The sequence below is a fragment of the Chinchilla lanigera genome, unplaced genomic scaffold, assembly GCF_000276665.1.
Source record: "Chinchilla lanigera isolate Chin_1 unplaced genomic scaffold, ChiLan1.0 scaffold00061, whole genome shotgun sequence".
Lineage (NCBI taxonomy): Eukaryota > Metazoa > Chordata > Mammalia > Rodentia > Chinchillidae > Chinchilla > Chinchilla lanigera.
This window is the reverse complement of record NW_004955462.1, coordinates 7,743,289-7,758,124: the sequence shown is the minus strand read 5'-3', so window position 1 is coordinate 7,758,124 and position 14,836 is coordinate 7,743,289. Positions and strand designations below refer to the sequence as shown.

Here is a 14,836-nt window from a genome sequence, read left to right as displayed (position 1 = left end):
TTGAACGTCGATATGTATAGCCAATATAGGGAACCCAGGATAGACTCACAAGTCCAGGTGTACTACTGAGAATGTGCTTGCTTGTTTCCTTGCTCATAGAGAGTCACAGAATTCATAATCTTGTAGAAAACATGTGGCATTGTAAGCATTTATCATTTCATATGGCAAGATTGTTTTTTCTCTCTGCTATCAAGAGAAACAAATCATTACAAATTGTCTTTGCTTCCTTTTTTCTTAAATCATAGTTCTTTTAAAGAAAAATGGAGGAATGAAAGTTTTCCAGGTCTATAAATGGTTTGCAAAGGTAATATCTTTTTTATTAATGTATATAGAATTTAAAAGAGTGTAACGAAGTGTATTAAATGCTGCATGGATATTATTCTATATAGCATTTTAATCATTGTGAAAAATAAGCCATTTTTACTGCTTCTTGATATTTTTCATCTAATATTCAAATTATTGTAGAAGTAGTAGCCACCATCTCACTTAATGGCATCAGTGAGTTACATTATAAAAGTTTGTTATATAAAATAAAATTTCAAATAGAAAAAAAGGCAGTAATAGAAAAATGTTAACATTTAAAATAACCACAAAACACACTGCCAACCCTAGAGACTTTGAGGTCTTAAAGACTCTTTTCTGTTTTGTTGAATATTCAGTTCTAGTAAATATCACAGCCGTACAGTTCCAGGCGAAGTGCAATATTCTGAGTCCATGTTTTAGGAATGATGCGGATAAACCTGGAAATGATTGGTGGATTGAAAAAGTTCTTCACATGTCCTTTGACATTGCCATTTCCTTCAAAAACCTGAAAGCAAAATAAGAAAGATAATTTTCAGTGTTGGTATAGTGGATATAAAGATGTGACAATTCCTTATCCTTTTAGTGCAAACTGAGGACATCAAATAAGGGACGAGAGGGTAATGGGAAAAAAAATGAATCACAATATGTCACATACAGGTACAAATTACTCATGATGAACGTGACCATTATGTATACCTGAAATGTACCAATAAATTTAATTAATTAAAAAAATAGCACTATCATAGAGATGATCATCAATTAGTGTCTGCTAGACAGACCCATTTAGGCATTTTCATTTCACCAGTGATCTGAGTGAAATTAAAGAAAAATAAATCTGATGCAGTGCTGTATAGCAGCATTTTCTAATAGTTCTTAGAGCCTTGTTAGTTGTATGGCTTCAAAGAAGTCAATTATATTCTCTCATTATCCATTTCCTCATTGGCAAAATAGGGATGATAAAAATTTCACCTCAGAGAAGTTGGAAAGTTTAAAAATGTATGTCAGCATATGACAAGTGCCTGTCGAGTAGTGGGCACCAAGTGGTTAGCTGCAAACAGTTAAAGTATGATTAAGTATGATCATGCATTTCTGTGCATTTATACTTTCATAGCATATGCTCTGTGTCCTCAACTAAACTTTTAAAAAATCCTTAAGAGTTTCTCCAAGATTTACACACACACATAGAAACTAAATCAGTTATTTATGACAGTGGTGCTTACTGTGGTATGATCCCATAGTATAGTGAGAAATAAACCAAGGGAAACAGACAACAGGGGTTTAAAAAAGTGAGAAATGGGTATACATCATTAACTGAGTTAAGTACTGAGCATTTGATGAGAATTCATTACATCTCAGTTCCCTTTTCCTACATTTATTTTCCCACTAGATTTAGTCCAGTTTCCATTCCTGGAATATTAGGCATATCTCCTTAACTTTGTTCTGGAACATTTTTAAACCATCTGCTAGGAAGTAGAGAAGCTCAGAATTGTAGTGAAGTAAAGTAGTTTACCAGAAATTTATTTTTCCGTCAGAAAGGATAACAATGCTTTCTTCTGTTCAATGACAATATGACACACAGAATTTTGTGATCTTGGGCATTTGATCGGTCATGAATAAGAAGTGTAATCGAAGGCAGTGCTAATATGGCATTATTTCACAGTGGAAGGTTTTTTTTTTGGATGCCTTCTCCATCTTCTCAGTCAGAGCTAGTTAAACTCATACTACACCCTGGTATTGTGTCCTCACTCTTTTCACAGGAGGCTCAGTCAAGACAGAAAGGTGATGTGCATGATCCTTGTCCCAAGACCAGGTGCCTGCAGAACTAGGCTTTAGAAGGCTTAAAGAGGTAGCAAGTGTTAGTGCATACTTGTCAATTACAAGGCACTACTATTATTCTCAACATGGGACAGTTTTCATATTGCTTTCTCTTTGCCCAGAAGCCAGCCCATACCTTGTCTACCATGAAGGATTTCTGCCTGTAAGGTTTCCACTCCGTGCCCTGGTTGCTGTAGTAAATGGTGTAGCTCTTCACATACATTTCAGAGGATAGAGACTTGCAGCCCTGTGTTACAATTGCAGTGATCTTCTTGATTTTGAGCAGATCAATTTGTAACCACTGTTGGTTGTTGTTTGCCTATGAAAATGATGAAAACACATGGACAAATACAATTTTAGAAACTTTGCTTTGTTTAGACCAAGCTCTTTAGGAAAGCATAGAACTTGAAAGGTTTCTTTTCTGTCTCATACCCTCGGATTTATTGTCTTTTAGAAGACTTTCATATTTTTTTCTTGCTTGTTGTCACAAGTGTATAAGTTTCTATTGGTATAATTCATGCCTTATACAATAATCGTTTACTTCTTTATATCACTTATTCTTTAAGGGCAGGGGCTTTTAGTTTGGTTTTCTGGTATTTAAAACAAGGCAAGGCGCATGGTTTGTATTCAATAAATACTTGCTGAGTGAATGAGTAAATTAATTTTACTTGAGAGATTGCTAAATTATCTGTAATATTTTCTTAAGCAAGTTTGTTTACATACAATGATAATACTGTTGCAGGATTATCTGGGAAAGAATTGGATAGCATCCCCTCTCTATTTAATACACTTTAGAAAAGCCCAACTTTTCTTTCCACTGCTGTTGTTAAATAGGAGAAACAGTCTAATTTCTTATTTTCTCAAATTTCAAATAAATGTAATGTTTGAGAGAGCTGATAGAGCCATAAGTAGGACTTGATACACATCATAGTAACTGTCCTGTCCCTAGTCTAACATAAGAGCCAATCATGTTCAGTGATATGCACTTGGACAAAGTCAAAGGACTAATTGATGTTTTGAATCATCTGAGATGAATTTTCACCTTCCAGAGAGTTATCATGCCCAAGAGATCTCACTGAACTTTATATGAAAGAATAAATACTGATATGTTTCCTTAACATCATCCTTTTTCTGTGGATGTATGTGTATCTTTTTATATGCTTGTGTATTATATGTGTGCATTGGCATGATATATTTTAAAAGCAAATTGATTGAATTAAAATGATTGTGGTAGAACTTTTATTAATTTTGTGACACCCTCTAGTGACATCTGGGTGGTGTCTTAAGTGTCTTCAAACTGATGTTGTACCGTGAAACAGAGAGGATTTCTGCAGGCATAAATGAGTTAGGGACACTTGAGTCAGAGAGAGTGCACATCTGTGTGCCTGCCTGAATGTGTTTAGCTTGAAGCTGTTAAAGAAATCCTATAAATGTATTTCATATGAATAGAAGGTTAAATGAAACAGATATTTCTAGATTAAGAATTCTGGATTTAGGATAATAGCATTAAAAGTTAAAATTAATGTTTTATCTTTCAGCTTTTTTTATACTACAAAGACTAAGAGCAAGCTATATGGGAAATAATTTTTTAAGGTTGTAAAATGGGGAGGTGAGAGAGGATTGGGTGACATCACTCTTTAACCATTTAAAATTTATATCAGTATATAAATATAATAGACTATAATATAATGTAATATAATACTGTTATTTTAATTTCCTTGGGTGTCAGTTTTTCTCCCTGCAAAATTTAAAAATGAGGTGTTTGGGCTGCTTTAAATGGAGAAAAGACCACTAGCTATTTACTGGGAAAGGAATTCAAATTCTGATTCTACCACCAAATTAAACTGAAATTAGTTATTGTTTTTATTTAGACAGCAAAGGAAAGGTATGGAGCAAAAGCTTTATAAACAGCCTGCCACTGTAGTATTCTTGATTCCATGATGGGCCAGATGAGTTTTGAGGCACAGAGAGGGATCCCCAAGACTGTGTGGGGTACTTGCACCACAATTCTCTTTTCCTTTCTAGTGGTCTAATCTGAAGACAGGACCTGGGCTTCTACAGAGAGCTCAGGAAATTGGAATGTAAGTCTCTTAAGGGAGGAGTTGGAGGACAGTAAGGAGGGAATTTGGATTTAGTTGGATGCAGGATGCTTAAGTTACTTGGGGATTCTGATTTTTCAGGTCAGTTAAGAATGAAACAAAACCAAATAAACTATGAACAGTTCCCCTAATGTTAGGTCACCTGAATTACTCAATGGGTTAAGTATCACTCTCTAAAAGTATGTGTTAGAGGAAAAGTATCACTCTCTAAAAGTATTTGTTAAACTTAGATCACTGATTTATAACTGTGATTTTGCAGCATTTTACCATGACTACAGTCATCTCAAGGATGTCTTAAAATATGCTCTTAAAAAATGAGCACAAAAAATTTAAATGGCACTCTTAAGAAAATGAAAAATATTGTTAAATTGTGAAGAAACCAAACAAGGCATGTTCTAAATCTAAAGCATTTGTTACTAATGTTATCTGTATCAGAAATTGGAAACTACAGCCATGATAATGCATTTACATATTGTTTATGGCTGCTTTTCTGCTATAATGGCAGAGGTGAGTAGTTATGATGAGAATGTTTGGCCTAGCAAGCCTGAAATATTTTCTCTTTGAATCTTTACAGAAAAATGTTGTCTCCTCATGGTTTAAATCAAGGCTAGGCTAAGAATAACAGATGATAAATGATTTCTCCCTGAACTAAAGCTATTGATTCTACAGACATCTTAGATTCTCAGACCTCAGATTTTCATCTGAGACATAAAACATGATATTCCTGTTTTCCAGACCCCCCCCATTCCCTTTGGAAGGGCCACTGTTTCCTTCTGGGGATACTGAGAGTTCATTCATTCATAGGGTCTGTATCACCTTGGCTTGCCAGGCATTCACTCGGCCCTGGGCATTAAGGCGGGCAAGGGAGGGCTCCCAGTAATCTCCCCACCAGGATTTTTTAAATGAGGAGGCTGTGATTTGCTTGTTTTCTATTTTTCCACTCTCCATACCCAGTGGTGTGGAGCACCCTGTCAAGAAAAAGGTAATGGGATTAATTACACAACACCAAAATCTCTGCATGATGTTTCACACTTTAGAGTCAATAAGAAATAACATTACTACCAATTAACAACAAAAACCATCACAACAATGCACATTCATTGAATTCATATGGCAAGTGCTGCTCGCAGGTGCGAATGTATTCTTTAGTGCTTACAATTATCTCCATTTTACAAATGAAAAGACAAGGGCTGGGGATTTAGCTCAGCGGCAAAAGCGCCTGCCTGGCAAGCGCAAGGTCATGAGTTCGGTTCCCGGTACCGGACAAAAACCAAAAAAAAAAAAAAAAAACAAATGAAAAGACAAGATTACAGCATAATTTGTGTAACATAATACAGCCAGAGAATTGGAAGTTAAATTTAAACTCATACAGTAGATGGTAATATCATGTACTCAATATTTAAACTCATTTTTCCTCCTATAGAAAATCATGGAAACTTCAGACTTTGCTCTGAGGTAGGCAATAATTTCTAAACCATTCATATATAGTCCTGTGCTGCATAGTGTCCTTTCAGCTGATGACAGACCACATATGCAACAGTGGGCCCTTCAGGTTACGATGGAGCCAAATATTCCTGTTGCCCACTGACATCATAGCTGTCATAACAGTAACATGACACACTACCCACATGTTTGTGGTGATGGTAGCGTAAATAAACCTAGTTGTATAAAAATATAGAGCATATAGTTGTGTACAGTTCATAACACATGATAACAAGAGACTATGTTACTGATGTGTTTACTATATTTTTTAACCATTGAGACTGTACGTCTTCTATTTATAAAAAAAGTTCATTGTAAAACAGAACACCCAGTTATGCTATCAGGCCTCACACATTTTACTCCTCTTGATTGCATCGAGAGGCCCCATGGAGTGATTGCCCTGTACCATCTAAGTTTGTGTAGTTACATATACTCTATGATATCTGCACCATGAAACAGCTGCCTAATGATGCATTTCTGAGAACACATTGCTGTTAAGAAATGCATGACTGCATGAGTGTATATCAAAAAGCACTCTGTTTCTTCTCCTAACAAAAGTGACAGAAAAATATAGTGCCATGTTGGTAGTCACCATCTAATACTTCGAACATCCTGGGCAGCAAGGCTGTTCTGTTAGTGTGAGAGGTGTAGGGCTGAGCTAGCCCAGTAGCTGCCCATCACCCATGACACTTTCGTTCTCCCTAGTAAAACATACAGAAATTGACAAAAATCCTAAAAGGAATACCTACTGCTAACGCAGGCTATATATGTTACAAGAAAGTAATGCTTCTTATACAGAAAAGAGATGTTTTAAATAAATTAACAGTTGCATGCCACATTGTAGGGTAGCTTGACTCAATACTGTGTACAAATCTACCATTTATACCATAGGCCATATGGGAAGAAAGAAACCTTAATGACTTATAGAACTGTTTGTTTGTTTTTTGTTTTTTTTTTTTTTTTGGTTTTTCTCCGGTACCAGGAACCGAACCCACGACCTTGCGCATGCCAGGCAGGCGCTTTTGCTGCTGAGCTAAATCCCCAGCCCCTACAGAACTGTTTGAAACATTGTTTCTGCCTGTAGAAAATTTTCATTTTATATGGGAGGTGCTGTGTACTATTGCTTTATGGATGTTAGCAAACATCCATATCCATATCCCTCATGAATACCAACAGTATACTGTACCTTTGTCTGCACTGATAAAAACTGATTACAAGGTTCAGCTACTTTCTCCTCTGAGTTACAGCTTCCTCTCCTGTGCTGAGGAAAGCTGCTTCATGTCTCCAACTGTGTGACATAGCAAATTTCCCATGTGATCTATACTGACCCCTCACTCTTCAGCCTTTCAGCAGCCAGCTGGGCCTGCTTCAGCTTGGGCATGAGGCAATTGCTATAACTTCTTACCTCAGACTGCTGGGCAGATATTATTTTTTATGTGTGCTTTAAAGTGAAAAATATTGGAAAGCATTCATTTACATGTCAGAAAAAGTTAAGACTCTTTAAACATCATTGTTATATAAAATAGAATTTTACTATAACCACTTATCATGACCTGGATTTATTTATATCATAGGTCATATTGCATCCCCTGAAAAACAGCAGCTTACAAAGAAAGGACTTGAGTACCAATATAGAATACAGAAGAGGATACAGAGCTGATGTTCTATAGAAGTTGGAAAGCAGACCCAAATTTCAAAAGCATTCATTGAATAGCAAGATATGCCAGTAATGTTGCTGAATATTTTCATTGAATTAAAGTCTAAGTGACCTACAAGACATTGTAAGAATAGAGCCTAGTTTGAAGCGCAAGTCATTCTTATTGAAAATGCGCTGGTGGAGGACCCTTCCTTGGGGCATCATGGTTGTATCTGTATCATCTAGCATTGTTCAAAGAGATGCTGCCCTCTGGCTAGTGGGACCAGACTCAGTCAAGGCCAGATGGAAGAATTTACCTGGACTCGGTTTCGTGACGATTTTTCTAAAGCCTAAGTTATTAAAGAGAACTAAGAATTCTTTCTATTTCCCCACACACCCCAAATCTAGAGCATCTGAATATCAGTGAGAAGATAGTACATCTTTGTTCCTTACCATTAACTTCACAGCCTTGCAGCTCCATTCGAAGTGTGGGTCTGTTATAGGATCTTGTTGGAGATATCCTAATATATCTAGCCATAATAGGTGGCTCAAACTGATTCTCTTTTATTGTAGAGGCATCTGAGTTGCCATCAAAATACTAGGATAAAAGAAGAAAGCTTAGTTACATAACAGCTCTCTGTGAAGTGACTTTATAATAATGTTTTCATCTAACTTAATATTAGAATATTAAATTTTCATGGTGCCTAACTCAAATTAATTTGATCTTAAAAAATAATTGAGGATACTTCTACTGCCAGGAAGATGATGTACTATATCCTATTTGCTCCTGCTATGTACAACTCGGTACCCTGGACACAAACATAAAAGAAACAAGACTCTGAACTGTGGGGAGAAGAAAGGATACTGACAGGGGTTCTCAGGACTCAGGGAAAAACCTGGCGGTGGCTACCCTTCTCTTACATATCCTAGTCTTGGAGATGTCTTGGAGATGAAGAAGCCAGTAACCTGAAAACACCAGTGGTGCAGGCAAACAGCACTCCAACCAAAGGACCGGGAAAGGACAGTTTAACTGAGCAGAAAAGGTTCAGACAGTAACTTCTACATGAGCCAAAACCCACAGAAAACATAGTAGACCCTCCCAAAACTAGCAGAAAAAACAAAATGGGGAGACTTTTATGCTTGTCAAACTAAAGAGGTACCCTAATACCCTTGTTGGGGCTATGTCCAAAAAGTCTAGGGTAGGAACCCAGAACTTTCATCTGCTCCATCCCCTAATGATGCTTCTGCCTTGCAGTGTCAGTAGAAACCACATGGGGAACTCGGTTCCCACCCGAGAGCAAGGTTTCTTTTTGTAGGAAGGGAGGGACTTTGAGAGGAGGGTTCCTGGCTGAGCCCATGAAAGACCCAGCAGGGGAACATCATTCCTTAAGCATGACTGCAAGTAAATCTGAGAATTATAGTGCCTCATAAATACTACTATTTCCTTCAGGTATACTGAAATTAAAAACAAAATAAAATGTAATAGTAAAATCAAAACTCTTGGCAAATGTCTAACATAAACTTGAGAAATAAGACCAGATATTTTATTCTGTACATAATCTGCCAATCTAGTGTTGTTGTTGTTTTTAATAATACAGGAATAGTTTTCAATTTTTGTGCGGTTTTGAAGTTTCAGTAGTTCTGCTTATCCCTTTAATTTTTAATTCACAGACTGCCACCATATTACCATTTTCTTCCATAAAAGCCTTAGATAGCTTTTCTCATTGCCTAGACACCCTAGGGTGAGTCTTGCAGTTAGATGGACGCATATACACGGACCATCACATTCTTTGTGCTGTTTCCCTTGAAGATCTTCCAGTTGGTACGGTCAGAGCTGTAAGCCACATAGAACTCGGTGGTGTAGCAAGACTTGAGGTAATGTTTGGCACCCTGGGTCTGGATCCCTGTGATAACAACTTCTTTTTGCATGTCCACCTGCAACGGAGGTCAGCTGTCAACAGAGCTGTCCTTGTATATGAATACGTGCTGCATTCACTCACAATACATTCAGCTTTCTTAAGAATAAAAGAACCAACGCTTAAGGTTTTCTTTTGTTTGTTTTTTAATCAGGTATTTTTATTAGTACATGTGTTGCAGTACATCCTTGTGTGGAGCTGGTATATGCACAGAACACATCTTGACTCTTTTTCTTACCCTTTCTCTGCTCTTCCTCCCCCTACCCCACTGTCTCTTGATTCCCCGACCATTTGAGAAACATCTGTCTCCCTACTTTCTATTATCTATCTTTTATTTCAGCAAACTGGTAAGATGGCTACATGCAATCTATATTTTAATACAACCTGGACTTGATTTGCAGTTCAACTACTAACTACCAGTGTGCTTTGGTACGTTAGTTATCATCTCTCTGCCTTGGGTTTTTTTGTCTATGAAATGGACTATTACTTAGATCTACCCTCCCAGGGTTGATTTTGAGGATGTAAAGTGCTGAGAATAGTGCCTAGCAACTAGTGGTTTCTATTCCACTAATCACATCACAAGAAAAACAAGAAGAAATTATTAAATCACTGTTATGTCTAGTATTATAATCACCATAAATATTATCAGGCTAATTAGACATACCTGGATCCAAGGTTTAGAGGCAATTTTTAATTTGCTTTTTTCTACACTCCAAGCATTATATGATCCACCATTGTTTAATCTTGCTAGTTTGGGTTCCCAGTAATCTAAATTCAAAGGAAGAAAAAAAAATGTTATGAAAAAAAAGATGTTTTTCCCAGTACTAGGGATTGAACCCAGGGTCTGTGCACTGAGCTACACCTTCAGCCCATTTTTAAACTTTTATTTTTTGAGACTTGGTCTTGTTAAGTCATTATGTTGCCCAGGCTGGACTTGCACTTGTTCTCCTGTCTCAGCCTCCCACAGTGTTGAATTTTTAAAAAGACAATCAGCAATTTCTCAAGTGAGTTTAGTCCAGCAGAAAACCAGATCCCTGAAGGACCTGTTACAAGTAGGAGACCAGGTGGTTAGCATGGGCCTTCACTACCAAACCAGTTCCTGGTGATGAAATCTTGGCTTCAGGTCTGCCTGTGTTTGGTTAGCTGTCCACCCACTCTGTCCTGCACAAAGGTCGTGTTTGCCTTTTCATGGTTATGTTGATATAGCTGCTGATGACTGTGTCTGCCTAACAGGAAGATAGGGGAAGGGTGTATGGGAGCCTCATTATCTTCTTGATGATGGCCTCTTCATCTTGGAGAAGATTTGAGGCATAAGGAGGTAATTTTATTTAGCAGGAGCTCCTGACTTATAGTGGGTGATCAATAAAAATAGGTGAATGATTATCACAGGTGAAAAGTCACCTTACTGGGGACTACAGCTTTTATACCATAAAACCCTGTGAATCTGGCTGGAATATTATGTGTGTGATCAAACCTAGAAAAGAAGACTGAACAGTTTTGGAAGTGGGCACATAGTCATGAGTTAAAGCTATCTACTCCTGCCGCAATTCCTGTAGAGACCGAACTGCCTATATAGAGATACCAGTGATGCCTGGGTCTTGGTTTTCCTTGTGGGTGGGGGCCTCTTTGGAAACAGTATACACCAGAGGGAGTGGCAGTGATAAGAACATAATAATAACAGGCTTTTAGCTTCTGCCATAGGGATGCCTTCCTCTACTACATAATTACCCTAAATAGAACTATTTCTTAGGTTGCATGGAGGAAAGCCTGGAGAGGAGAAATGGCCTATGGCCAGGGTTGTCATGTACAGTTTCTCAGGCTCTATACTGTGCAGTAGTAGAAGTTGATACTCACAGACTATGATGAATGATGAAACTACTTACTTAGATGCTCAGAAGCCTTGATCTGTGAATCAGCTATAACACCAGTGCTTAGGCCCATTGGCATCTTACAATCTATGAAAAACCAAAACAATGAATAATTTTTGCTTAGAAAAATACATAAAACAAAGTAAAACTCCAGGGCTAGATACTATGCCTTTGATGTATCATTCATTACATATTTTCATTTTTTTTGTGAAACACTGACTTAACTATGTGTGATTATACTAAATATACTAGTAAAATTGGTCCTTTAATTGAAATTGGAACACCATAGAGGAAAACAGCAGAAACCTTGAGATATAACTGGTTTTAAATCTGACTTCCATCTTCTCAGATCTTAAAGTAAGCAATTTTACAACATTAAGTACTGTCCCTCATAAGACTATGGCTTCAAAATTTGACTTGTTAGTTCCAAGGCTGTTTACACCTTGATTAAGGAAGGGAATAGCAGCCACTGTGGTACCTGAGTGTTGGAACAGTATTTGATACTCCATAGGTGCTTAGTAAAGTTTGATAGGTGGATGGGTGGACAGAGGGAAACTATGTTTTTGAATACTAAAATGGCAAGTGCAGCAACTACTTCAGTCATTGTTGAATTCTTGTTCTTTTTCCTCCTCTACTTTAGGAACATGGAGAATTTCTTACATGCACTTTCCCATGGAGCACAAATCATGAGGAAAAATGCTTTCCCTTGGTTCCCCAACTAAGAGGAATGCCTTTGATATAAATCCTTTGGTTTATGTTTGCTAGTTCTGGGCTCCCCAACCTGGCTGCACAGCAGACTGCACAGCAGACTGCACAGCAGGTGAGCAGCCAGTGAGGGAGGGCAGCTTCGTCTGTATTTACAGCTGCTCCCCATGGCTTGCTTTACCAACTGAGCTCTGCCTCCTGTCAGATGGATGATGATGTTAGATTCTCATGGAGTGTGAACCCTATTGTGAATTGTGCAAGCTAGATTGAAAGCTTTTTGGAACCATTCACAGATCAAAATTGTCTTCAGGAGACCCATCCCTGGTGCCAAAAAATTTGGGTACCACTGTTCTAGATGGTCCAGAATAAAAACAACTATGGCTATAAATTATGCCTTTGTCACAGCAGAGTTATCAGAAGTAAGCAGCCTAAAAGTCGGCAATATTCCAGTTACTGGCACATTCTTTCTAATAAATATCGAGTGTCTCTTGAGTAATACCTTTGTCTATGATGAGAAATGGTGTCTGCATCCCTGCTCTTTGGTTTTCTCCAACCTCTGTGTCTAGAAGCCACCAACCAGGTTTTGATGCCTTCATCTCAAGAGTTTTAAATGAACCTAGAATAGAAAGTTAAGGACAAAATAAAAACTCAAAGATTAACAGGTCCATCTAAACTTCTGTACCTACATCTGAAGTAGATTAGTATCATGATTTCCCCACCCAAACTCCTATAAGGGTCTTCCTTTCACTAGTTCTTCAGACAGCATTTGTAGAAGGGAGGCTGTTTATTAAAAACATAGAATCCAGGACCTGGGCCTGGTGCCACATGCCTGTCATTCTAGCACTCTGGGAGGCTGAGACAGAAGGACTGCAACTTCAAGTCCATCTTGGGCAGCTTAGCAAGACCCTGTCTCAATAAAAGAAAAGCTCATAAGAGAACTGGAGGGGCTGGGGATTTAGCTCAGCGGCAAAGCGCCTGCCTGGCAAGCGCAAGGTCGTGAGTTCGGTTCCCGGTACCGGAGAAAAACCAAAAAAAAAAAAAAAAAAAAGAACTGGAGATGTTCCTTAGTGGAAAAATATAGCAGAATCCTGGTAAGTCTACCCAAGATCTACCTTATCAAAGTCTCTGAGAGCAAATCTCTGCTTTTTAGCTTCTGCATTTTAACCAGATTCCTAGGGTTTTACTACAAAGTTTGTGAATCAGTGGCCTTTACATCTCATACCCCTATTCACACACCTACTAAAAAACATATACCTATAAATAACTTATTAGTACATCTTAATCCTTTTTGATGATTGTGGTTTGTTTAAACCTACATTTACAATTATTTTGCACATGAAAATCTCTACTTTTTTATTCTTTAGCTTTAGCGATATTTTTAAAAAAGTTTCCTTTTCTCAAAACAGCATTAGGTACCATTTCATGATTATGATTCCTGGGGTTAATTACCTACCAAAAAAAGTCAGGGTGATACCACCAAGAGTAGAATTCAAGAACCCAGAAATCCTAGTAAGTTTTTAATCTTCCTCCCAACAGGAAAAGCTGCAGCTTCCCAAGGTCTTATTTTGTCTTTGGCTTGAGACTTGATCTGCACATTCCTATGAGCTTGGGAGACAGACCCTCTGCAGAACAAGTTGGGCCACACATTTATCCATATGGTGCTACCACCTAGTTCACTGCTTAGCCGACATTGTACTGTGTGTACAGTTTTGATGTTGGATTTGCCCTGAATCTGTGCCTGTATTTTGACTCCTAAGGAAGTAAATACACAAGAGAGAATGTAATGGGGTGAGGGGTAGTCAGATGCTAAGATTGCCTTGTCTTGCTATTTCTTAGCAGGGACCTCTTCCATCACCAGCTCTTTACCAGGTAGAAGGGGCCAGACCCCTAACTGGTGCTGTTGAGTGCCGTTCTCCAGCAAGGTCTGGCCGTGAAAGTGAACCACATGAATGTCTCGGGAGCCGCCCATGTTCAGCAGGTGTAACCTCACCCACTCTTGCTCGTACATTCTCAGGCCAGGCAAGTTGTAGATCATCCCATTAATGGCTGAAAGGACAGAGCATTGCAATCAACTGAAACCCTGTATACGCCAGGAGAAAGCTGATAAGGAAGTGTAAGGCAACCCACTCACCACCCATTTTCCTCATCATGTGGCCTTCCCTGGTCCCACCCAGGCATAGAGGGCTGGTCTATGTTATAAAACCGATGTGAGAGGCTAGAGCAGGACCTCCAGCACCTCATGTCACTCCCACCAGCCTACTGAGGTGTGGGCCAGGTCCTCCTCCAAACAGGTTATCTTATCATTCTTTCCCTAGAGATTACACCTGTCCTTCTCTGTGCTTTGCCCGTTTATCCATTGTATCAATAGTGTAAATCTTCCTTTGCTACAAAAAGATGAAGACTGACGTGACAGATAATATGAACAGCAGGATGAGAGTAAGGGCACATGTAGCATGTCGCTCCAGGTCCTTCTGAATTCAGAGACAAATAGGAAGTTGGACTTTACCTTTGGTGTACCCACTAGCCATAGTGACTCATGTTTATTTCTCAGATGGGTTCTCAGGTTGTATCCACTCTCCCCTTAGGGAATTTTATGTTTGTTTTTAAAAAACATGTTCACCTTAAAAATATAACACAAAATTTTAATGGTAAAGCTTACAGCTAGCAAGCATTTAACTGGAACAGACAGGGAAGTTTTTTCTTAGAGGAACTGCAGTGGACTTTCAAGGACTCTGGAAGGGAGGTTCTTGTAGGGGCAGAAGTTGAGATCAGTCAGGCACCCTGAAAATTATATCAGATACAGAGATACCTGTCTACAGACATACATAGCTCTTATAACTATTTTGGGTTTCTGTTTAAGAAACAGATCTCATATGAGTAGAAGGCAACTCAAATGATTATTAGGTCAGGACTGCTAAACTGTTGTTGCACCAGGATATGGAAGGGAAGACTCCCCACACAGTAGGTGCTCAGTAAACATTTGACAAGTTGAGCTGAATGATAGAATTCACT

General features: G+C 38.3%; 1 protein-coding gene across 1 annotated transcript in view; it reads right to left on the bottom strand.

Moving 5' to 3' along the window:
• Positions 1-292: 292 nt before the first annotated feature.
• The window catches only part of F5 (coagulation factor V (proaccelerin, labile factor)), a 62,829-nt gene continuing 48,285 nt past the window's right edge, over positions 293-14,836 (bottom strand). The window contains exons 17-25 of the mRNA XM_005398188.2: positions 13,691-13,870; positions 12,324-12,440; positions 11,135-11,206; positions 9,916-10,019; positions 9,115-9,270; positions 7,789-7,933; positions 5,034-5,185; positions 2,255-2,437; positions 293-808 (exon numbers count right to left, since the gene is read on the bottom strand). Of these exons, the coding sequence (XP_005398245.1) occupies positions 662-808; positions 2,255-2,437; positions 5,034-5,185; positions 7,789-7,933; positions 9,115-9,270; positions 9,916-10,019; positions 11,135-11,206; positions 12,324-12,440; positions 13,691-13,870 (1,256 nt within the window). The 3' untranslated portion in view covers positions 293-661. The remainder of the gene's footprint in view (positions 809-2,254; positions 2,438-5,033; positions 5,186-7,788; positions 7,934-9,114; positions 9,271-9,915; positions 10,020-11,134; positions 11,207-12,323; positions 12,441-13,690; positions 13,871-14,836) is intronic.